Genomic DNA, 26,151 nt, shown 5'->3' with positions numbered 1-26,151 from the left:
CCAAATGGGGCTATAAAGGGTCACAAGACAAACAGATAGGACCCTGTGGTCTGTAGGTCAGTGGTTGGTTTTTTTGGTTTGTGACCCCTTAAAACAAGGCCTACTTGTCGCCCATCATCACTGGTTGCATGTGTCTGTTGGTTATGAGCAGATCAATGAAAGAGTAACTGTTTAATTTCACTCGTTTTTAGAGACATGAAGTGGCAAAATGATCAAGTCATTCACAAGAAAAATGAAGATAAGAAGAATTTTGTATGCGCAAATGATTTTGTTTGCTTTCCCAGTCCACAGCTTACAGTTCCTGATGGTATTTCACAGTGAATCATTTCTTGGTTTTATCAGCGCTCCCAATTGAATGTGTTCTCCACAGCCCGGGGAACAGATGACCTTCCTCAGTTCTTTGTAGATCCTTTCTTACTGCCCTTTCACAATTCCAGCTTTTCTCTTTCCCCCTCACTCCGTTCCACCAAAACAAACCAACAACTGTTCGGTTTTATTAAACCCCAGAGCCTGCTTTCTCGCAGAAGACCGCAAACTCTCTCCTTGACAGGCAACCATGAAATAATGTATTCATAACAATCTTTGCTTTTCCAACACAAATGGCATGCTGTTCTTTTCATCTGCACTCTTGATGAGGCCGCGCCCCCCACATGTGCACAGGTCCTCGCTGAGATGGGATACAGACTACACATACGTGCGCACATCAATAAAGAGCACGCCTAATCACAGTCACCCTTGCCTGATGGCTGGCGCAGGAAAAAGCACACAAGGACACACTCCAAAGTCACTTTGACAGCAATCCTGTCCGATCTTAAAAAACATGTCAGATTGAAAATGAAAAACAACGCCTTTGGCAGCTTGAATGAGAGTCTTTGACGTGCAAAATCCCTTGAATGTTACAAAAACAAGTGCGGAGGAGACACACTTGAGATGATTCCAGCATTGTCGGGGGGACGCTGTTTAGTTCCTATTCAAACCTCTAGAAGGAAATGGGCTTGAAATAAGAGCATGTGGAATTAATTAGGGTAGAGTGATGAATTTGAATTGGCTTGTTTCAAGCAGAACTATGACACAACAAACACGAAAAAGGTACAAAAAAAATAAAAAATGTGTCTTTCCCTGGTTCCATATGGAAGTGTGTTGTTGATAAAGAAAATATAATAAAATTATGACTTTTTCTGCATCAAGAGCATGTATCCACAGCCATATTTTATCCGGAAATATTCTTTAATCAGAGCACTGACCAGACTGAAGCCAGCAAAGTTTCTGAGCCAAAAATTGGTTCTGACATCAGCCCATGGGGGGAAAACTTGGTTAATGTTTATGGCTATTGCTCATTTAATAATGGGTGATTGACAGGCATATCACGAATTCAATTTATCCCCAATCAGAGTGGGCAAATTATGCTCAAACAGAATGGTGATCGAGAACAGGATGATGAATGATACATTGGGAGGAAGACCCATCAAGCACACACTCTTTCATAAATGACCTTGGAGACAAAAGCAATGAACTCCACTGCCGTTCCTTATCTCTTTCTCTTCTTCATCATCTCTTCCAGGCCTGTGACTAATCACTGTTCTATTGATTCTTTTTTTGATTAACTAATTAATGAATCCTTTTCTCTATAAAATGTCAAAGAATAGTGAAAAAGTTGTCTTCAAACTTTTTTTTTTAAAGAATATCCTTGGGACTGTTGATTTCAGAAAACAAGCAATTTCCGAACATCACCTTGGGCTCTGGGAACTTGTCTTCCTGACTGAATTTTACAGACTTAAAAACAGACGCTGATGGATGGACTAGATTATATAAAACAGAGAAAAGCAACAAATTCTCATGTTTGGGAAGCAGGACTTGAATGTTCTGTTGATCACCTAATTGACTACTCTTTCACCCTGCTCCATTAAACTTGTTCCTTGAGCCACGGTGCAGGGTTCATGGGGATTACAGAGCAAAGGTGAAAAGTGCCTGGTAATCTTGGCTTGACTCCACAGTAAACATCTGGCCCATTTGGGGGACATTATGTCAACACTCTGAGGGTTGCACTAGGAAACATGGAAACCTGTAGGTGACATCATGGTAATAGGAATCTGCACAAACTAAAAGGAGGGTCTCCTTAAATCAAATCTAATAAGGTAGCAGTGTGTCAAAAGTCACAGCAATCAGAGTTGTTAATGGTTGGATTTATTGGCGGATGATTTTTTTAGAGCATGCTTAGGGTCATAATCAAGCAGTTTAACACTGGGCTCCCTCTGCTGGTAAATAGCTCTTTTGTGTGTTCTCCGTCTCTCTGCCCCCACCTTGTATACTGAACTCATTTACTGTCACACTAGCCTGATGTCAGCACATAATTACTCTATGGGAAATAGATGGCCCTGCCGCAAAAATTTCCCTTGGCTCAGCAGGAGGTTAATGTTGTCCGAGAAGCAGTGCCGTCACGCCCCTGGCGGGTGACACCGTTACACCTCCCCTGCTGCGAGGGCTGTGCTCGCTGCCTGGCATGGAGCCTGTGTGCCTTAGCAACAAAAGGTCAGAGTCGGAGAGCTTCTGGAGCAGAGCTGTGTGAAAGTTTGTTAATATGGTCCCTATGATGGATTTCATTTACAGCACCCTGGAACCCCTCTCTGTCATGGGAAGCACATGTCTGGCGCACATACAAAGCACAAAAAAACAAAACCTCAAGCCACAGCAGAAAGACAGAAAGAGGGAAAAAAAGGAGGGGGGCGGGGGTGCAGCTGCTATATCGGAATAAATCCTCAAGCTATTGTACAGTATGAGGTGGCAACCATCTCACTCATTATCTCACAGGAGACAGTGTCTTTAAAAGTCACATAGCTCAAGGATTATAAGAACAAAGACTCTGACAAAGTTATTCCATTAATCGATCAGTTGATCTTAAGAAAACTGTGAGACATTGAATTTTAAATGTGAGGATTTGCTGATTTTTCTTTATATCTTTGTAAATTTAATATATTTTGTTTTTTTTATTTTAAGACATCAGCTCGAGCTCTCGACATTATAATATAAGTGAAGAACTGCTGTTTCCATTGGGTGTTTGAAAACCTGAAAACAACCAACCCAAACTTTTAACAATCTCGGATTGATCAAGGTTCTACTTGAAACTTTGGTGTATATGCAGCTATTTGATGTGCTGCTTGATCTGCTTTGCTTGAAAATACATCACAGGTCTGCCTGTGGAAGTCAGACAGATGCAGACAAAGCAGCTGGCAGCAGCAGAACTTTGTTTTGGGCTAATTTGTTAAAAACTCACCCAGGTAGGAGGTGACCTGTCTTGTTCCTGTTAACACGCCTGCCTATTAAGAAACATATCGCGGCTTGTCCCTTCTCGTTGTGGAATATTGAGGTGAAATCTGGGCGGATGCTGTATGCCAGGCTGGAAGATAGATTACCTGGAGCTAAGAATACAGTTCAGTTTCAAATCTCAGTGGAAGACAACGGCTGCGTGTTTATATGGAATCTAGTCAAACTGGGGAATGTTTCCCTTTGTACCTGTAGTATATTCATTTGGAATTGCAATTGATTCCTGTTCTTGATTCCTATTCTCTGATCTGGCAGGATTATAAAAAGTTAGATGCTGATATGATTTTGAAGTTGCAAACAAAATCAATAATTTAACACGCCATGCCATTTCAGTTTCCTGTAAATTAAAAATGTGCGACACAAGATGATATCTGCTAAAACTGCTTGGACGTTCATTATGCTACAACTAAAAGTAATGCAAAACTGAACACAAGAAGAGACCTGAACTTACTTATACTTAACTTGCTTATGAACTGTCAGTAATGATTTTGTGGAACACTGATGGGTGGAACTTGAGCTAACCCACATAGATTTGACACTGACAAGAGATATTTGAGCCAACTGGGCCCTCTGAGCAGACGAGAGAGAAGACGCTCAGGGAGAGCTGTGCTGATCTCAACTCTGACCTCTCTGGGTGTGAAAGTCCAATGAGAAAGTCCAGAGCCAGCATCAGGTTTCAGCTTGTGTGTTAAACCTTTGTTGGGGGGGGGGGGTCAAATGAGTCCAAGGCAGCTTCGAAGAAATTAATACAACACATGTAGGGTCAGGCCACATGAGCACAGTCCAGCTATTTTCCCCCTCCTATATAAATATCCCCACTGCGGAGCAGCAACTGGTTGATCAATCTGTCTTAATGCACAACCACACGTCGGCCAACTCTTCTTACCTGCCTCCTGGGTCTTAACTATCCTGTACAACTCATCTGGAAGATGCCTCTGACTTGAGATGGGTCACATCATAATGATAATGTCTCTCTGGGGGAGGACACTGTTTGCTAAAGGAATGTTTTACTACAGTCCAAAAATATATTCTCAGCTCAACTTTCATTTGTCTGAGCATGCAGCACGCAAGCTGCATGCAGCGCTCGAGGCGCAGAGAGTCATGTTGGCTGAAGCAGTACAGCTGGCTAGTGAATACTGGCTGACACTAAGTGTGTCAACCATCGGAGGAAATCATTCACAAATGATCCCCGACGAAGACAGAAACATGCATAAGACAGACAGGGAGAGGAAAACCGACAAGAAAGCTTAAGGAGCGGCGTCATGAAATATGTATGCCAACATGACGTTGCATGGAGCTGAACTGCTCCATCTTTTCTTAGCAGCCTTGAATTCCTGACAGCAAAGACAAACGTGCAGAGTCTGGAGACAGAGCAGAGCCTCATAAAAAGGGAGCACTAATGGTTCCCACTCATTATCCTTTAACGTGAAGTAAGCTGCAACTAATTATTTTCATTAATCGAACAGTTGTTCTGTCTATAAATAAAGTAAAAAATACTCACAAGTTCTGAAAGCCCAAGGTAACATTTTCAACTTGCCAACAGTCCAAAACATATTCAGTTTGAAATGATATAAGACAGAGAAAAACATTTTTGAGGTTGGAAACAGCGATTATTTGGTATTTTTACTTGTTTAAAGGACCTAAATGATTAAAGGATTATCAAAATTGTTGCTGATTAAGTTTTTGAACACAAAGATGGTTTCAACATTTACATGAAGTCAGAAATCACCCCAACTTTCACAACATTTGATTATTTTTGTCTTTTAAATGAAACTGCATCTCCTGTGGGTGTAAACAAGTACTTGCTCACACCACAACGCTCCATCCATTTATCTCAATCAGCCCGAATTACCCCCAAGCAGATAACTATCCTGCCAATAGAGATCAGCTCAGACTTTCCAAACCACACACTCTCAAATGAACTGGCGATGATGGTTTTTCAACGAGCACTGAGCCCCATGGGAGCGAATGAATGAATAAATGAGCAACTTCCTCACGCTTCGATCTCACTTTTACACATTTGCCCTCGCTGGTAATTAATTCCCAGGATTCCACAGTGAGTGTCGTGACTGGCAGTGTTTTCAGATGCAAAAGCATTCTGTAGGCGCCAACGCAGCAGCTCCTTCACTCACCACTGTTGCACATACTGTGTGTAGTGTCCTTGTTCAATCCCACCTAGGGCATTGAACACTGGTGACTGAGCTGTCATGAGCCACAGCCCAAAGGGTTGCGAACACAAACACAAACACACCCTGACATCTCTTTTGAAAATTTCCCCAGAGCTCTCAGGCAGCTATTTTTCATGTGTTGCTGGGATAAACAAGAATTTAAAGGTGTCTAAAAAGGTACTTGAATGCTTAGGTTCAAACCAACAATGTGACTTTTATTTTATGTTTGCCACTAAAATAACCCTGGAAATCATCCATAATTGAAAAATTGAAGTATGTTTGAAGTGCCTTGAAAAACTGAAGTGTGCTTAAAGCGCCTGCAAAATGCCTCAAGTGCTACCACTGATTACCAAAAAGAGTTTCAGCATCATCAATTATACAGTGTCTCCTCTCTTCTGAGGTACACACTGGATGGACCGCGAGCTAAAAAAAATTGTGTTCTGCTTTCCACACACTGATCTATTGGAGGGAATGAGAGAAAGCCATGAATTTAGAGAGCTTGTTTACACTGGAGATGTTTCACTCAGCCCAAACATGTGTTACAGATCTGTAAGTCTGATGTACTAACAAAGGCTTTCATAAAACATGATGTACCCAAAACAGCCAAAGGAGAGGCATGAATGAGGAATAGGCAGAATAGAGCAGAGTAGAGTGGAGTATACATACATCAAGCAAAATGCTCAGAGACAGATGCAGACAAGTTCATTTCAAGAAACCCATTATAGCTTTTTCTTCATGCTCCAGGTGAAAAGACTGTGCTTTTTTTTTATTTGACACCCACCCAGTTATAAAACAAATAATAAAACAAAATACTTCTGCACATGGATCTTTGATATAACAGGAAAAGCTAAATAAATGTGGCACCTTCTCCTCCTCTTCGCCTCTTACCTTCAGCAGATCTGGAGAGCACACTGTCACGCACCGATATGGAGACAGATAAAGCCTGAAGTGCTGTCAAAATGACAAACTTCAGACTCCGGCTCCCGGGATTCATGATGCCCGGCTGAAGCGTGGACGGGACTGGCCAACTGTTTCACTGCAGCCCAACCATCATATAATACACAGTCCACCAACAGCTGATGTGCAGGGGCGCCCCAAAATTAAACGACTTCCTGAAATATGATCAAGTATACGAGAGCCTTAAGGAAATCCCGACGACAGCTGATTCAGCTGCACTTTCCCCATTCAGAGATGTCCAAGTCAAACGCTGCCTCGCGCAAAAGAAGTGAGAAATGTGAGGCAAATGACGAGCGGGCGATGAAAACACTAACAAACACACAAGCCGCTGCTGTCTCAGACGCCCACAGGAATGACATCAATTCCAGGGCAATTACTGAAGAGAAGTGTTGTCTTATGAGTGGGGACCATGTGCTTCAACGAAGCGCTCCGCCAGGTCCTAAAGCCACCTCTAGCGCCCATAAGCGGTGAACGACCAACGTCAAGCGACCAGACACAAACTTCCGGTTCCAGTTTCAAAATAAAAACCCCAAATGACCATTAAAGTGCACTTTAATGTGCGTACAATGTGATTATAATAATGGATGTGTTAAACAGATAGGCAGCCACATGATTTTTTTTTTTAAATGTATAAATATTCGTCCTGACTAAATGTAGTAGTTTTACAAAATAATCTTGACTTTTTCTGGAGCCTTTACTGTGCTTTCATTGTGAGATTAAAAAGTACTCAATCAAGCAAACATGCCAAATGTTTGGCCATAATTTGTAAATTGAATATTTGAACATAATAGATTTTGGACTGTTGGTCTTGAACTTTGCATCGTCAGAACTTGTAAGTGGCATCTCTAAAAAGCTTGAGTCAAGATTATTTTATCACATATAGAGTTTTGCACAAATGTCTGCGACCTTGCAGACGTTCAATTTAACCCACAGGGCATTGTTCTCAAAACGGCATGGAAGGTGCGGGACACAGCGTTTTATTTTGAAAGCAAACCCCTTAACTTCCGGCCCCTCTCTTGGTATTCACTTGACGAACTTGACCCAACGGGCTTGATAAGCGCACACATACTGTAAGAGCCCACACTGGAGTGTAAATTTGAATAATATAGTCTACACAGCCCTCACTCACAGATGTTATTATGGATACATGTTGTTATTCAGTCGGAGTAAGCTCCAAGCAGCTGTGTGGGGGGGAAAAAATGCAGTCTTGCAAATCCAGTTGAATTTGTTGCATGCTGTGCTTGGTTCCTCACCAAATATTGGACAGTCTGTTGTCTTTGTATACACACTAGAAAGTGGCTTTACTTTGAAAACATCAATATTTTAGAATATCAGCATCAAATACACTCATGAGACGAAGAACAAGCTACCCAAGACTCTTGACAATTTGGGTCTATTATTGTTAAGACTCTACTTATCATCAAGGCACAGCGATGCACTAAAAGATGGCTGTGCATGGACCTATATGTGGACATGGCCCATTGAAACACTATGGCCAACTCAATTATGCTCTTCAGTGTGTACACGCTGCACTGCACCACACCACATGACCATCCACTTCAGAGGAGAATGCAGGCAGAAAAAGGGCAGATGTCCACATGCAGGCTGGGTTCCTGATATCTAACGGGAGAAAATCAAAGTACTGCATTCCCAGTACAGTGTGTTCCCAGCATGGAGACTTTAGGTAAAGTCACAGCAGCACATCCAATTGCTGCCTCACGCCGTTTGAAATATAGGAACTATAGGGTGCAGCCTAGCCATGATGCTCAGAAACCTCCATTTCTCAAAAGTCTTCCTTCAGAATCAAATATGAATGGAAATAAAAGAACACTGAGGAGTATTTCTCTGCATGCTGATTTTACTGGAACTCAGCATTCGGCTATGGGATGGTACAAAGAGCTGATCTTTTGCTCTTTTTGAGAACCAGGGGATGCTTGGAGGAAGATGATAAGGTGCAGGGAGGAGCAGGCAGTAAAATAGGACTTTCTGTTAGTGTGCTAGGACAGATAGTGCTCAATAATAAATCCCAGCTTTATGGAAGTTATTCCATCTAACCTCTGTTATTATGTCGACGCAATTGGGAGAAAAACCCCCCACAACTTTTCACCTGTGCTTAGAGGCACATTTATTGTCACATTTGGAAGAAAATCAAACAAGACATCTAAACACAACTCAAATACAAAATACATATAATCAAATTTAAATATAAAATACATAAAGTTGAAGAATGTTATATTGCATAGTAAAACCTTTGTAAAGTAGAATAGAGAAAAGACCACACACAATAAATAACCTTCCTCAAGCTGCAGTTATGGTTCATAGATTCTACTTTCTAGTCTAAAATTACTCATTCCTAAAAGAAGGAAACAATTATGAACCATGAGTGCTGCTTGAAGAAGGTTATTTGTCGTCCAAATACACCCACAGACATGAAATAGGGCTTACAAAAATAGTCAGTAGCACTCATCTGTCTTCTCCAACACATCAGTGCAAATTCAGATGGATGAAACAGCAAGACTATGGGAGAACTCCAACTAAAAGGCTGAAGAGTGAATAACGTTTAATTGATAACGAAAAGAGTGTCATCTCCGTTGTCTATTATTCCAAAAATAAATATTCACACTCTCACTTCTGATTTATGCCCCGCTCTATCATGTTGCCGAGCGGCACTCTGAGCACATTCACTTTGGATCAAAACACACAAATCTAAATCTGCAATGGCAGGCCCCGGTCCATCATGGGACAAAGACAGAGACAAAAGCTCCATTCAAATCGGCACTGTCCATTAACAGGGCATTTCCAGTGAGAAGAGGTCACATTCCTCACAGCTAATAGCTGGCACTGAATGACGGTAGAGCCCACTTCAGGCATCTTTCTGCTTATTGGTTGTATAATGAGGACGACGGTTGAAGACTGTCCTGGACGGGACTGTGAAGCATAATGAATGATTCTGTCTTATATCGCTGCCTCACATCACATGAGATCATGCGAAAGTGGCTGCGTGAGGACATCAGTGCTTTATCGTGCAGTGAGAGGTTACTCTGCATCGCATTACATGAAGTATTCTGGAAACGAAGGCAATCTGCAATCAAGTGAAAACCAGATAACACTGATACACAGCATACATTACTGGTTTAGATGTTACATCAAAAGCTTATCAGTCAGTGTGTTTAAGAAGCAGAACGTTGAGCCATGAGACAGTACATTCATTTTGGCCATCGTCATTTGTAACTGCATACAAGGGCGGCTAGGACAGCTGAGTCCCTGAGATGAGTATCTGTTTTCCTCAAAAGACAAATCTATGGCAATCTTTCAGAAACCCATTTATCAACACTTAGCGCTGTTTATGAAGGTATTTCCAGAATCCTTAAAGGGAAACCAGCGGTCTGGGAGGTCCCAGTGCAACGGGCCCAGTGCATTCTGGTTGTTGTAGGTTTTGAGCAAAAAGGAATACCACTGCCCCTTTTCGCTGCTCTCTGGTCATGTAGCACCAATTTATAAAATATTTGCTCCATGCATATACCCCTTTATGGACTCCTCTGCCGAAGTGTATCAAATATATTCTGTCATACTATTATACAATATATTATAGTACTATATTCTAATTTCAACCCATTTAAGCTGTCCCAAACTTCTACTCTGTTTCTTTATCCAAACAAAGATGGACGTATATCCTTGCTGGATTTGTACAACATATTAACAAAATAAAAAAAGTCTTATTATCAGGTATTTATCTGTGTTAACGTTATATTTATGTGGTGGATATGTGTCACTTCCACCTACCATCTTTTGTTGGATTTGGAAAGTAGATAACAGTAGAGTTGCAATAAGGGAAACAGGTTAAACCAAGTTTTTTTATGTGCATCAGTATATATTTTTTCATCTAGATGGGCAGAAGAGTCTTTGACAGTTCTGGGAAAACCCTCAAAACAGTGGTAAGTGATGTTAAATGACCTTCTGGGTTTTTGAAAGATTGCCATGGATTTTATCTTTCAGGAAAAACAGATGTCAAGCTCTGTAACTCAAATGTAAGGGCCTAAATGTTAAGGACAGCTAGAGTTAGCATGACCTACACTGATATTTGAATTCATATTCAGCACAGTCAATACGTTCACTTCATCAGTCTTCATCAGTTATACAATGCTACAGGCTCTGTCATGTCATCATCTTCATCTGTTTTCAGTCATTCAGCTGTTGCTCCTTTGAAGAATCTGATCCAACAGTTTCTGCAACAAGAAAACAAAATATTCAGATGACTAAGACACTTATGACAGAACGATGGCAATAGATCACCATTCTGGTCTTCACAAAAACCATGTGGCCTTTTTTCAATCCAGGCAAACACACACAAACACATACACTCTCGTCTAGCTGCAGATGGGAATCAAACAGTCCTGCACGGTAACAGGAGTGAAGCCTGGTCCCTGCCATCCTCTCACCCACACCGTTCAGGTTTCCAGCCCCTCTTTCAGGACCTGCTGGATCTCTGGCATCGTCCCTCTTCCCTGTCTTATCTGCCACAGCAGCAGTGTGGGTGGAGCAGCTGTGTGTGGGCACCCACGCTGTCTGCAGCTCGGCTGAATGGTGGCACTGCACTGTAGCTCTCTCTGCCACTGAAGGGCCTTTTGTTTCACCAGGAACACAGGCCTCATACACTCGGCACAATGAGACTGTTCACAGTTCCTCTCCATAATAAGAAAGGGTGCGTGGAGTGCAGTGTGAAAGAGAGCGACTAAAATTTCTCAAGCAAATCAAACTCTGTTCTGTAAAGGGTAATAATTATTGACCATACAATAAAAAATAACTCATAACACCCACTTCGCATGTTGAAATTGCCTCTGAAGTGTCGTTTTTTCAGCTTTTCAAATCAAGTGCAAGGAAATAGCAAAGGTTTGGCACCAGCGACCTCTGGTGGAATAATATAGTCATTGTTCTGAAGACAAAGACGAGCTCAAGAAATCCTTCAACAGCTTAAATATTCAATGTAATGTTACTCCTTTTGGTAATAAGCAGAGCTGACATTTACATCTTCTTCCCAGTGTTACATACAATCAGTACAGCAGCACAAAAATCAAACATCACCTCAATGACAAGTTACCAAAAGTAATATTCCTGCAACCCTACATTTATTATCATCAGATTTTGGAAGATTTGATTTAAAAAAACAAACATTATAAAGCTGTTGTTTAATTTGCTGATGTTGAATATGAGGTGGAGAAACAGTGACCAGACACTAAAAGGGAGAAAGACCCTAATCAATCACTGTTAATCAGAGAATAAACATCAGGCTCTGTTGTTATTGTAATTTGTGCCCATAAGGCCCACATGAAGAATATCCAGAAATACGCTGTGCATCCCATCTACCCCCTTTTTGTTTCTAAGGTTTTTGTAAAATGATCCTTTAAGTTCAACCTCATGTATCAATGCCAGTCTTTTCAGTTAACCGTGATGGAGTTGGTAAGCAATTTGAAGCCATTATTTTCAACCGTCGCACTGTTGGGAAGAGAGAGAAAAAGCGGCATTATTACTACAGCCCTTTAGTGATGGCCATTACTGCGAAATGATTCACCCTTTGCGAGGTTTAATTGAGCTTGTAGGAGAAAGGTGTGTTATTACGTGCTCAATTGCGTGTGGGTCATGTACACTATTAATGTTCTGCTCAGTGTCTCAGGCAAGTAGTTGTTAACATGGTGGCAGGCTGTTTTGAAGTTATTTGCTTTATTCCATATTTCTAATGATTTAGTGATTCAGTGCATCATTTTGCCTATATATCTATTTACAACAACTTCAGGGAGATCAAAATAGGCAGATCTGGTGCTTAAATGTTAAGGGATGTCCACTGGAACATAAGAATTTAGCTCAACTTATTCCACACTGCCTGTATCATATACTGCATACTGTGTATCAGGTGTACAAGAGCTCCAGCTCTTCAGTGAAACTATTTGATGTTTGCAAAGTGAAATATTAAAACCCAACATGTCTTTCGACATATTTGGAAACTTTGGGATCTTCACAAGAATTAAAAACAAAATACTGTTTGTTTGATGAATGATGTCTGTGACGTTTAATGGGTTTATTTATCTGTGTTCTGACAAAAAGATATGGAGATTACCTTTTTGAAAAGTTCAACTCGCTGTCTGTTGCTCAAACACGCCTCCCTCTTCTTCTCTTCCTCTTTTTTCCTCTTCACCTCCGCAAGCGTACTGTAACAAAATGATCATTTTGTATATTTCATGATTGTTGGTAGAGTTGCTGGTAAAGAAAAAAACTGTTGAAAGTTTATATTTAAAAAATAGTACCAACAATTATGTATCTATTATTCACAAACAATATTTGTCAAAGAAGAATTAAATCACCTACAATCCTTTAAACGAAGCTCTTTTATAGTTAAGTATTTTCTAATGGTGGGATACAGTCACTTACGCTTTCAAACTGTATATCAACTATATGCATTACTGTATTCTGTATAAATCCACAGTCTGAACACTCAGTCTAACATTTCTTGCTAATCAATATGTGGATCTGTCAGGATGGAAAACAAACAAGTGAGGCAAGGAAGAGAAAAACATAATTAGAGCAAAAGTCTTGGCAGAGAAACAAGAGCAGCATATTTTGTAAGGAGATGTCACTGATACAGGCTCTGCCTTCACACGTCGAAGAAAAACAAGAGATACAGATGAATCTGCATCTGACAGTCTGCCAAGGTAGAGATTGAGATGGAACTCACCGCTTAGATCTGAGCTGCGTCTCTTTCCCAGTAATGGCCTTATCTCTGGGTTTGAAAAGGTTATCTGGATGAAAACACGAGCATGTACGCACACATTCACACACGCACACACACAAACACAGATGCACACACACACATACACAATGCTGATTGAGTTGAAGGTTCAAAAGCATGGCAGTAAATCACACTAACTTTTCCTGATGTTTGAAGAGACTGAAAGCCTCATGTCTTACAGGAAAAAAAAGATTATTTTGCAATCTCCAGAAAGAACAGACACCCTCATCTAGAATAGGAACATGAATTCCACCTACTTTATGAAGCATAATTTTGTACCACCACCATGCAAGAACTGGGAGTTCCCAAACACATTTATACATGTTCATCAGATTGATGAAAACTAGTCATGTGATTTTTTTTTTTTAAAACTTGCTGAACTAGTCTGAGTCATTTTCCCAGCTGTCAGTGAAACCACTGGTGTATGTTTCTGCTACAGCCAGTAGAGGGCAGAGAGAGCTACAAAATCTCTGTCACAAATCTTTAAAGTCTTTATTGTTTACTGTGAAGCATGGCTCTCCGAATGGAAATCTTATTAGACAGAACACTGCATCGAGAGCTTAATGACATTTGAAGGTCACAGAAATATTTTTACTGAAATCCAATGCTGGCAATCATTCTGAAATCGTGCTATTCAATAGAGAAGCGCTTGCAGATATATATATATATATATATATATATATATATATATGCGTTAAATCCATTTGTTTCATATCTTACTTCAAGTGCTTTTTATTGTATTTAGTGTGTGCAGTTCTCAGTTCTCCCTGTCTTTCCCTCCTTCATGTTTTTTTCTTTACAGTTGGCCTAAAAATAGTTGGGCTTTTATTACATTTCAGATACTGACCTGTCATGTGATCCATCCCGAATATGATACATTACTTTCTTTATGATTTTCTGATATGTTGATTTATTTATTCATTTAGCTTTTCTATGCAATATCTGTAACTTAATTCATGTACAGAATCTTAATAAGGTGTTTGCCTGTAATTGAGTAGTTGTGGTGGATTACCCTGTCTAAAACTACAGCAAACTCAGTATTTTGGGTTTCAGTAGAGGATTTTAGTGGATTTAGCACACCTTCAAGTGAACAAAATAAACTTGAATATATTGTGGAATTGAGCAAAATGTTACATCAGCAGCTTAAATCCAAAAATATTGGAGCCTAGAAAAACAACACATATTGGCTGAAAACCCCCCTTGTTCTTTGTTCTGTGGCTGTATGTGTGTGATTGGTCATGTGGCAAACAGCCACTGCAGCTGCGATGGGACAATGGGCAGTACAGTGGATGAGAGAGGTGAGGGTTGCTGTCGGCACAGTACCGTTCAGAGAGGTAAATCGGGCACTGTGGGCTCTCCTCTGCCTGAGAGCAGCATCCTGTGGGTCTGCCGAATCTGCCTGCTCCCTCCTCCCCTGTGCCCTTCGCTCCAGCTCTCGCACTCTGCCCAGGGAACGACTGATGAAGTCTGGTCTGGACTTATGCAGTGCCTCCTGCCAAAACCAGAAACATATCGCTATGGTTGACGAAACATTTAAGCCCAACCCCCATTTCCACCTCCCCCTGCCCCAGAATATAGCCCTGAGGCATCCCATGGAAAACTCCAAAACCAGTATAAATGTGTCATTTCCTTTCGCTGACATTGTTGTGAATTTCATTGGTTGCCAGCCTGGGGGTCGAAAGCCCCAAAGGGAGTTTAGATAAACCTGACAGGTCAGATAATTAGAACATATGGATTTAAAATCCAAAATAAAATTTTGGTACAAAAAATGATTCATGCCAATTTTTTTATAATCTTTGTTTTACTTCCTCAGTCTCTAAAATTAAAACAAAAACTTCAACTTCACAGCCATCATTGTTTTATTAGCTATATAAATACCTCTGAACTTACCTGTAGAGAAATAGTTCCAGTTGACCTTTCAGGGTCAAGACTCAGTGGAACAAATGCAGCATGAGGCTGGTTGTGGCGCTGGACTGGGTTTTGATCTAGGCGTGACTTCATACATTTCCCCTCATCTGTCACTACCAAGGCAGAGAAAATCAAATTGTTTTCGTCTCATTTACACCTGGTTTGGCTTCTCATGCCTGAGCGCGATGCACAGTTGCTCAATAGCCCTCTGGGCCTGCCATGAGATATTACTTCTTGGTATGAATCAAATAGGCACAGTATGTAAGAATCAATGAATTTCACTGTTTCTGTATTGATTCAATCAAAGCTGGAGCTCTAAAAAAACAAGTGTTGAGCTTGCAGCATTTTCAGTTAATTGTAACAAAGATCAATGTTTTATAAGGTGAGAAATTATGATTACATATGAGGGGGAAGAGAGAGGTAATGGTACCAGTATTTCCCTGGGGTGACGCAGTGGAGTCCTTTTCAGAATTGGCATTTGGTGTTTTCTTCTGACTAAGTTGTCTTTGGAGTTTGATATTCGCTATGATCGCAGCTGCATTGAGAGCAAGCACTTCTTCTGAAGACCGGCGTGAGTGTGGATCTGAAAGGCAAGAGGACTTTGATGTAACTGAAGAGTAAGTAAAAAAGTGACACTGGCTGGTATTGAGCCACCATTTGGCAGCTGTGCACCACGGATTCTAACACAATTTCATAAAGTCCTTCCTCATTTCGAGGTTGACTATATCAAACATTGAATTTAAATTATGTTGCCTCAGGCCTCGGTAATTAATTGATGACACTGTTAATGAATGTGATTAAGGAATAATTAATTATTTCACGCAGAGAAAAGACATCATGAATAAAGAAGCATGCTTGCTCAGCATAAAAATCCCTCCTCATATTACTAATTCACCTGAATATTCAGCATTCTTAAACAATAGCTTTAGTTGTCTGTTTCAGCCATTTTACATAATCAAACAGCGTTTTTGTCACTTGAGGATATTCTACAAACTTACATCCATTCAGAACTATAGTCTTGAAACTTGGACTTCAGTCAGACTTGAAACTTGACTTCAGACTCAAAGCAAAAGCATTCAAGTCCATTTCTTTTAAATCCTGGAGCAATAAAAGATAAATAAGGCAGCAACAGTCAGGCCTTGCATGGCCCCACAGCTTACATATTTGATTTGGCTAAATCATTGAACAAACTTGCATCTTGATGTGCAATTTACTTGTGACGTGACTCGGACTACTTGAGGCGACTTGCCCCAAAACAATTTAAAACAACTCTGCATTCATTCCGTGGAGGCTAACCTTAACCTTAATTTTAAGGTAATGTGAGCTGTGGAGGTGCTTGGAGGCGGATTATTGTTTTTTACCTTTGGACAGAAACCAGGCTAGCTGCTTCCCCATTTCCAGTCTTTATGCTAAGCTAAGCTAACCATCTTCTGGCTGGAACCTCATATTCAATAGACAAATATGAGAGAGGTATTGATCTTATCATCTAATTCAAGGTAAAAAAGCAAATAAGTGTATTTACCAAAATTAACCTGAACCTCACTAACCTATAACCTATGCCTCAAATATTATAATATTATTCATGATTACGACAACGGAACACACCCAGATCTCATAGTGGCATTGCAGGATCTGGCTGCCGAAATTGATTCTAACACATCCTAATACTTTATTTTCACCATGTTTAGCAGCTTGTGATTTCCCTTCCTCCCCTGTGCTGTCAGTGAAAAGGGGGACTAGAATAGATTACATGCAAAGAGATGTGTGGGAAAATGAAAGAAGGTGAAAATGAGAAAGTGTCTGTAGGTGCCTCTGCAACTAGGCGATGCTATTTGGCACAGGCGCAGATATCTGGCGCTCGGTGAAAATATTTTCAATTGTGTCAATTGCACTCAAGGCAGCAGATAAAGGAATCATCTCAATACAATCTAATTATGCCTATCAATAAGACATCAAAGGTGAAAGACAATATCGAACCTGAGAGTTCAGCCCCAGAAGTGTGTAATGACTTTGAGCAAGAACACACAAATGGCAGAAAGGAAGTGTATATTTAGACATTGCCATCCTTTGAAAATGGAGATCAGAGACAAAGGGAGCCTGTGTGCTGACAAGAAGACTGTCAGAGTGGGACAGAGAAACCTACCCGGGGCCTTGATGAGAGTCAGACAGGGGGACGCTCTCCTCACTGCATTCTCTGGCGGCAATCTTTCTTTCTCACCTCCGTTTGGCTTAAGGGTTTCTGCCACTAGCTGACCTGCTTCTTTCACTGCTGTTTGAGGCATGATGAAACTACTGTCGGAGTTCACAGGGTTGATATTGGTCTCTTGTGGAAGTCCAAAGCTCCATTTCCTGGCAGCTGGTTGTGTCACATTCTCCTTGGTTGGCTCAGTGTGTCCAAACACATTGCCATAGCAGCTCAGCGGTCTGTGCGGCCTGTCCAATCTCTGTCCAACAGCCTTCGGAGAAACCTCTGAGGGGGTGGGTGCTGCTATAGCAGGCGGGGTGCTCACAAAAAGTCTCAGCGTGGACCTGTGTAGTATTCCACCATTTTTCTCTAGATCTGAAGTGGGTGTATCTGGTGCTACGGCAGTGTTTGACCTCTTTGTGGAATCCAGATGGTGATATGAAGGTGCTGCGTTGTGTTGTGAATGGTTTCCCTGCCTCCACATGCTGTTTTCCTTGTACACTCCTTCTGTGTAGCTGTGTCTGTACTCTGGGTGCCTCTTCCCAGACCCGACCTTGGCTGGACTGTAGCTCTCTCTGTGCTCTGTCACTTTGATGATAGTAGCCTTTCTTCTGTGGACCACTGTGTCCAAAGCATGGCTAGCTGGTGGGGTCCCCGCCCTTATTGTGCTTGGGACAGGGCTGGACATCACCCTTTGCTCTGTCACTTTGACGATAGTGGCCTTCCTCTGCACTGTGACCTGCCTGGCGTTTGGGTCCATGGATTGGTGGGCTGGTGGCAGAGAAGGGGATTCACTGGACTGGGAGGAGTGGTTGCAGGTGTTGGAGCCAGGCAAACTGGCAGATCTGCTCACTTTCCTGGAGGAGATGGTGATGGAGGAGAAACCGGCTTTGTTCTGAGGGATGATTGTAGTCACAGCAGAGCTTGTCTGTATGTGTGAGGGCTGTGAGCTCTGCAGCGGGGCTATTGCCCTTATAGGCTGAACATTGCTTGTCCTATGCAAAGGAGTATGTGACTTGTATGTCTCGGTGCTGTTTGTCCCTTGCAGCAGAGCGTGTGGTTCGCGGGGATCAGTATGCTTGAGGGGATCTATGCTGGTTGTTTTCATCAGAGGGGGCTTCTTGTTGGGGTCTGAGCTGGTCCCTGGGGGGAGCTCACTGGACTGACTGCCTCCAGGGAAAGCTGACACCCTGTTGGTATTCCAGCCTCTCCTCAGAGCTTGCCAGCCTACAGGTCTATCCCCTTCGTTAGCGGGAAAGCATTGTTTTTCTGGCACCTACAGCGTGTGGATAAAAGAGATTCTATGAGATAAATATCCTTAATTAATCATGGAAACCCCATCCCACCCTCCTGTTGTTGCCAATGTCTCTTGTTAAATGTTTTGTCGTTAATCAACACAATTTAACAAATGCTGTACATTCATCTTGCCAATTTGAGCTCCTGTTTTCAAGTGGCAAATGGAAAATGGAGCATAACCTCATTTAATATGACATGAGATATTGACAAGAGAGATGTCATATCTCTCTAATACTACATTAGACAGCAGGTCAGCTGTCTTGTCTTCCTTCAGGGCTTTGCTGTTTGTTCTTTAGTCAGATGACTCTCCCCATGCTTGACACAGTGAATGCCCCAGTGGCAATGGGAGCAGCAAGTAAAGCCAGCACACAGCGTGACTTATCCCTCACAGAATCACAATGAGACTCTATCCTCAATAGAAACTGAGAGGGCAAAAAGCAGAGATCCTGGTCATTGGCCTAGAGGATTCTGATGGTGTTTATGGAGCATGGAAAAATGCTGATCTGTCCCTGTTGCCAGCAGGTTTATGGTGTGACATACCTCCCCTCCCTGGCATCTAATTTCTCAGTGTTGGATAAGCAGCATGAGATTCAGCCATTTGTTATGTTTGAGAAATTTCAACAAGCTCTGACCATGCTTTAGCACCTTGTAGCTGTCAACAAAATACTTTTCACCAAAGAGTGTAAACTGTGAAGATAAAGGTAGCACTAAATAGTCTATTTATTTATCTAGATACTTGCTGGCGTTCACTTTCTCAAATTATGATAAAATTCATGTAAACACAAATCCATTGATTAGATAACTTAGACAGTGGCTATTAAGGTTGCACGTTCATTTGGTCCAGTTAGACCAGTTAAATCGTGTATAAGGCAACAATTAGACATTGTCGGTCATCTGTACAAAATGCCTAATCGTGCATTGCCTTGGGTAAATGCTACCGCAGGCAGGGAGCACACAGACACTGACATCTGTGGTGATAATGGTCCATAAAACAAAGAAGTGTGACATCAGCCAGTTGCCTTTGTGTTGATCATAAATCATTTCTTTTTTTTTATTTCAGTAACTGTTCTGCATTCGGATGAGGCACTGTTTATAGAAGCTTTGACCTGCTATATTGTCTCTGGTTTGTTAAGTATCTTTTATTAACTTAAATTCCACAATCTGCAAAGTTTTTCATATTTGATCCCTTGGACTGCTCTATCATAAGTGAGTGTAATTTCCCTCATCTTTTAAAGGGGTGGCTCGACACATGAGTGATTATTTATTGGCGTTTCTTCATGTAAATGAGACTCTCTAGTCACATACTGTAAATGAGGGGGTCAGAATGTGTGGGAGTCTAGGTGTCCAGGAGGTAAGTGAAAATGAAACTAAATTAAGTAACTTTCCTCTGTTGTATGTACGGACATTTATATTTTTTCTTCGTAGGAGTGAATTTAGACCTTTTTCAACACAGTGTCGATAAATGTGGCCCTTGGTATGTCCAATATTATGGGTGTCTTACCAAGCCAACACTGACACACTAAATCTATCATGGTTAGAAATTGGAGACAGTGGCCGAAGCATCGGAAAGCATAATATAAACATAGCACTAAGTTTAGAAGACGTATTTCACATCAGTATGCAGGCAGACATATTATGCACTCCCCAACACACACAGACCCAGAATCTGAATGTTCTACTATTGTAGTGCTATCTCCTGGTTTTATCCTGAGCTCAATGTAAAAATAAAGTCAAAAACAATCATATGAGAGGTGTTATCAGTTACCTGTTTAATAACGGGAGGGCCTTGATCAGGTGTCTGCCACGTCTTCACACCAAAAGCGCTCGGACTGGTGTGACTTCTCTCCACCTCTCCATCTATGTATCAAGGCAAAACAAATGACCCACTGTCTGTCACATTCCTCACGAGTCATGCTCTCTTACCCTCTCTTTTACACACACACACACACACACCAACGCACACACACATCAGGCAATCCTCTGACTGTATGGCAATGTTGACACTGTAAATAATTGACGTTGGCACAGCAAAGTGAATCTAGCACCACCCCGGAGCCACTTCTCCGCTTCCTCAGGAGACGTAGCAACTTGACTGGTCTGCCTCTCAGCCCTGACTGATACTCTATTGCCACCCTGACTGCCTGCCTGCCTGCATTTCCACCTGCTGCTGTTACCATGGCGACTGGCTCTCACTTTGGGATAACCCTTAAATGCTGTGTGGATAATCCGCAGTGTTTTTCATTTTAAGGGAGAAAAACAAGAGACAAGGTGAAAATTGCACCACTTTGCAAATGTGATTACAGCTGAAAAACACAGAAACGTGTCTTTAGAGGTGTCATAAAAGACTCTAGTCTTTCTGACATGTTGTTCCAGCTGCTGCCATCACTATATGTCTAATTTTTTTCTCTATACAGGGGCACACGCCAACTTCGGCCCTTCCAAAAGAGCTTCTTTCATTACCTCCACTAGCTGAGTTTATTTTCAGAATAAACAGCTGACTTTAATATCCCAGAGGAAAAATAAAGAAGCAAGGCCATATGGCAAATACCCTCTGAAGTCCCCACCCTCCCAATTTACTCCTCATCCTCATGAGTTTTATCTAAATAGTGAGTGTGAGCAGGGTGAAAATTGGCCAGCCTGTCTAAACATGAAGGCCCCCTGGAGCACAAGATCCAATTTTATTGTCATTTGCTCATTAACATCAGGTCATTTTAAGTTTGTTAAATGTGACTTTTATGGAGAGAGAGGGGGCACTAAGTGTATGCAATGAGACCTCGAGTCTGATTAAAACCATTTCGGCAAGGGTTGTCGGCAACAACCAGAAAAAAGAGAAAAAAAGGATGAGAAAGAGGAGGGATAATTTGCTAGCTGGAGTGTAACTGGGCCAGTCCTAGTTGGAAATAATTGTGGTTGGAATTTCTGATAGTTTCATTTGGTTTCAGATGGGGAATTGTGGATTTAAACGTGCTGACAGCTGAGGAAAAAGCAACTAGCATCAAAACAAGACATATTTGGATGCAGTCCTGCATAGAGGTTTTTGTTCTTTGTTCATCATATTTCTTCAACTCATTGCTGGGATTTCAGCCATGGCCAATTTTTCTACATGCACCTGCAGAGTATTATTATTCACTGTGAAGTAACTAGAAATCTGAATATTTACGGCCCATTTGATTGACTAGCAAGAGATTTATAATTGATTGAAGAGCATCACCAGAAATATTGTGTGTCAAATGCAAAACCACAGGTTGTTTTTTCTTCAATTATTCTTTGACATGATGGTTTATTGTGTTTCATCATGGTTATACAGTATATGCTCAGAAGGATTGGTACCTTTATTATAGACCATATGGAGATGGTAAATAATAATTAAGAAGATTCCAACCTTTCATTATGTCAACACATTCTGTGCTTGCAGATTTTAACTAACAGTCTATATGACGTTAAGAAGGTTTATAGCTCTTAAAAAACCTGTGCCTTCTCACAATGCTCCTTGGTGCCATGGATGGATCGCTTTGATTCCTGCAAGCAGCCTGAGTCTTGCCAAGATAATCTATGTATAAACAACGACAAGGTTGGAAGATCAAACCTCAGATCAAACCCAGAGAGTGTGGGGCTGCCATGTTCAAAGATTAACAGGGCTCCCTCTCCAATCAGTCTGCATCTCTCCTTATCTTTCTGCCTCTCGCTACCCAACCCCCCCACCCCCCTATCTCTTTTCGTCACTTTTTCTAGCCTAATAGTGCCGATTTCCTTTACCTGCAATCCTGCCAGAATACTATGGCACAACAGTCAGGAGCAATTGTTCTTGAAATGGACTTTGTTTTTGGGAGAGTTGTTTAGAGTGATCATCCAGTCAGTGTTGAGCATTTGAAAGAGGACAGGGACAACACTGCTGCAGGGAGCTGATTAGAGGCAGGTAAAGTGTGTGACAAGTCAGCCCTGAAATAAGCTCTTGTTCTCCCTTCGGCTAACGCGGCCCTGCAGTTACCCTGTGGCCATATTTGTTCTAGCAATGATCAGGTACTAAACAGCAATTGAAAGGAACCTTAGTGTGTTTAGGGGAATTGTCATGGTGCAAGAGAGTTAATTCATGTTTCTAAATTTGTTTTATGTATTGCTTTAACCCATAAGAACCCAGCCCCAAGGAAAATTATGGGGAGTACACCACAGACCAAGTGGACCACATTGAAGACATTTCTGATGGGGTTTTTTTATACTACCCCTTAATGTCAAAGATCTGTGATGTTACATATACGTTACATTGGGCGTTTATGGTAAATTTACTTGTTTTATTGTTTTATATTAATTTGTTCAAGAAATATGGTCAAAACAGGTTGACTGTATACAGGACACACTATTAAAGCATTAGAATCGTTAAATGGGTTTTAACTTACCTTTAGCATCAAAATACAGGCTTTTTGACATTAGTTGCTTCCTTCACTTGTGTTTACATGTCACACCGCCATTTTGAAAAGGTCCCGACCTGTCACAGTCACATGACTGTGACATGACCACCACACCAGGATGTTTCGTACATGTCACTTAGGGACTTAATGAGTTAAGATCAAGCACAAAGCTGTATAAGGAAGATTCTGGGGCCTTTGAAGTGCGTGTTACACTGGTGTCACCATGGGTTCTTATGGGTTAAGGTGTAACTCTTACATAATGGTCAAACTTGGAATTAAGAGTTATTGTAAACTGAGACAACTAATTGCATGTCAGTACATACCCTGGTGCCTATTGGCTGTTGTTCGACTCTTCTGAAATGTTGGAGTGATGGATTGTTTCAATTTCACCTGCAAAGAAAGGCCCATTAGAAGATCAGAATTCCACCAAAAAAGTACCTTTTCATCCGTATTACCTGGCCTAAAAAAGTTGATTGTTGTTTCTTAGAAAATCCGGGCATCTGATATGTTTAAAAGAACAGTTTGACATTTTGGGAAAAACGCTTATTTGCTTTCTTATTGAGAGTTAGATGAGAAGATCGATATCACTCTCAAGTTTGTATGATAAATATGAAGCCTGTGCTACCGCCAGCAGCCAGTTAGCTTAGCTTCTCACAAAGACTGAAAATCGGGAAAAAGCTAGCATGCCTCTGTCAAAACAAGGTAACAAAACATACCAACACCTCTAATGCTCACTAATTAACACCGTATATCTTGTTTATTTAAACCCTTATGAAAACTGGAGTGTAAAAAATTATGGGCTAGCTATTTCCCCTTGTTTCCAGTTGTTGTGCTAAGCTAGGCTAATCGGCAGCTCGATATGTACTGTACACCCATGAGAGCGGTCTAAGTGGTCGATCTCCTCATCTAACTCTCAGTAAACAATGCAATAAGTGTACTTATTCGTTTAAGCATAATCTCTCAGAACCCGGACTCATGAATATCAGTTAAACCAACTTTTTATTTAAGTTACTGTGGGGGAAAATCCCAAACAATCTCAAAACTGACTTCACATAATATTTCCTTTTCCAGTAAAGAGTCACAAGGGGAAGGGATGTGCTTTATGCATCAGTTCAGTCAAATCTCTGTACAGCACAACAATTTATTGATTTTGAAGTCATGTTATCAGTTCAGTAGGTAATACTCCCATTGAATTTTCTCTGGACATTGACTTGCATCCTCTCAGGGCACAAAGCTCAATCTTTGCTGCCTCGGCTCCAAATTAGTCGTAAACCTTTCGAGAATGCGTGAAGTTCCTGCAGAGTAAGCTGTTTTCAAAGGATGCCGGAGCTCTGCCTTCTCCCTGGGAAACAGAGACTTGACTACAAATGGCTCTCTGTGGCACTCTGGGTGTTTTAGTCTGCCTTGCCTGGCACTACGCACCATCACCTCCATTACACAGCACTTTACCTTCAGACTTGCAGCGCTTACAATGTCTCACTAACATGTAAGTCACAATCAGAAAGCCTAAGAGGATGTCAGTGCCAAATACAGGATAAATCAGTCCAGCGTCTTTACAAAGGCCTGTTTTAAAAGGTTGATACCCTAAAGAACCGACACAAAGGCTGTTCTACGAGATTTCTCTGAGAGGTGAATCCTGTATGCCCCAAAATAAATCTCCTATAAGAGTGAGGAGGCCAAAAAAATGAACTGGCTTCCTTACATTTAGAAAGTAAATGATGTAACTGTATGTATTTCTCTAAATTCTTAAAATCTCTCTAATCTAAATGCAGATTTAAGAATTCCAGAAACTTCTGTAGCATCAGAAAATGCTCTGACGGAAGACTTCATGAATATATGCTTAAGGTTTTGTTAGGTGTTATGTGTTTTACCTGGCCAGCAGAGTGGTCCAAAAACTGGTTTTGGTTGTTAGAATCAGGAACCATCACTTTTCTTTGGATTGGCAGCCATCCAATTTTGACTGGAGCAAGATAACTGAGTTGAGCCTGCTCCTTTCTTGGGGCCTGCATGATATGCGCTCTCTCCCAGCTTCCTCTGCGCTCTGGAGGAGAAAAAAACCCAGTTTGGAGAGACTCCTGGCTGCCCATCGAACTCTCACACAGGCTGGGACTCCCACATGAAGACGAGCCCCTGCTGAAGGAGGGAATCCCCGGCTGTCTCCAGGCACGTCCGGTTGGCTCTCTGTCGAGAGCAGACGTGGATGTTGTCCGATCATTGAAAGCTGGAACCTGATCATGAACAGGGGCTCTGAGAAGGTCGCTCTGCATCCTTTGCAGGTTCTCCAGCCAGCCGTCCAGCTGGCCTCCTTGAATGGCACTATGGGGCCGAGGTGCACGTGCGGGGCGAGAAACATGGGGTTCCCCATCTGGTATTAAGCTGTCCCAGTAGGACTCATCTCCTGACCTCCTCCATGCTGGCGCTCTTCGTAGGTGGGCAGCTGGCTTGCGGAGAGTCATCCCTCTGGAGCTCAGGTAACCACTCACAGCTCTCGAGTTTCAGCCCACGATAAAAGCCCCTTACAGTAGAGGTATTAATGAGAATCCCCTGGCTCAACTGGATCTCTTACCATACGGCATGCCAGAAATGTACTGAAAGAAATGAGTAGCTACAAGAATACTGGAGGTCATCTCTGTTACGGATCTGTTATGAGAAGGTATCAGAATACAGTTAAGAATGAGAAATAAGTGCAAATTATTCTCGATCACAAGACAAACTTCAACTTCCTGCTTTCATTACACCACTCCACAGAGCTGCTGAGACTATTACTTATCAGTTACTGAAAAAACATCCTTCTTTACCTGCTTCCAACTGTCCTCCCTCTTTACCGTTTAAGAAGTAAACACTCTCTGTCTTGAAACTAGGTGCTAGTGGGTACTGTCTCCAGTCAGGCATGTAGCACTGTGAGGGATGCTTTGGTGAACAAAAGAGTTACTGAGCACAAGGGCTGAACATCCAATACAGCGATGGAAAGAGACAGAGGGGTGGGCGGGCTTAAAGAAAAAACAAACACTTGTTGATGCAATGCGTGACGTAAAAGATCCCTATTTAAACAACGAACACCATCAACACTCAGCGTTTTAATCATCAAACTGTCTAATTTGGGGTTTATACAAGTCAGACACACCACGC

General features: G+C 41.6%; 1 protein-coding gene and 2 long non-coding RNA genes across 3 annotated transcripts in view; all 3 read right to left on the bottom strand.

Moving 5' to 3' along the window:
* Positions 1 to 6,483, bottom strand: part of LOC139303061 (disintegrin and metalloproteinase domain-containing protein 12-like) — a 62,874-nt gene extending 56,391 nt beyond the window's left edge. Inside the window, exon 1 of the mRNA XM_070926761.1 lies at positions 6,378 to 6,483. Coding sequence (XP_070782862.1) covers positions 6,378 to 6,483 — 106 coding nt within the window. The remainder of the gene's footprint in view (positions 1 to 6,377) is intronic.
* Positions 6,484 to 10,409: 3,926 nt separating this feature from the next.
* On the bottom strand, positions 10,410 to 13,509 carry LOC139302867 (uncharacterized). Its single transcript, XR_011598930.1, has 4 exons — positions 13,485 to 13,509; positions 13,174 to 13,237; positions 12,559 to 12,649; positions 10,410 to 10,672 (listed from the first exon to the last, which is right to left on the bottom strand). It is a non-coding gene; the product is annotated as an uncharacterized lncRNA (long non-coding RNA).
* Positions 13,510 to 15,161: 1,652 nt separating this feature from the next.
* On the bottom strand, positions 15,162 to 17,295 carry LOC139302919 (uncharacterized). Its single transcript, XR_011598933.1, has 3 exons — positions 17,279 to 17,295; positions 15,566 to 15,718; positions 15,162 to 15,248 (listed from the first exon to the last, which is right to left on the bottom strand). It is a non-coding gene; the product is annotated as an uncharacterized lncRNA (long non-coding RNA).
* Positions 17,296 to 26,151: the final 8,856 nt, after the last annotated feature.

The sequence above is a fragment of the Enoplosus armatus genome, chromosome 20 (genome assembly GCF_043641665.1).
Source record: "Enoplosus armatus isolate fEnoArm2 chromosome 20, fEnoArm2.hap1, whole genome shotgun sequence".
NCBI classification, from domain to species: Eukaryota; Metazoa; Chordata; class Actinopteri; order Centrarchiformes; family Enoplosidae; genus Enoplosus; species Enoplosus armatus.
Note: the sequence above shows the minus strand (reverse complement) of the source record. Positions and strands in the feature narration are given on the sequence as shown.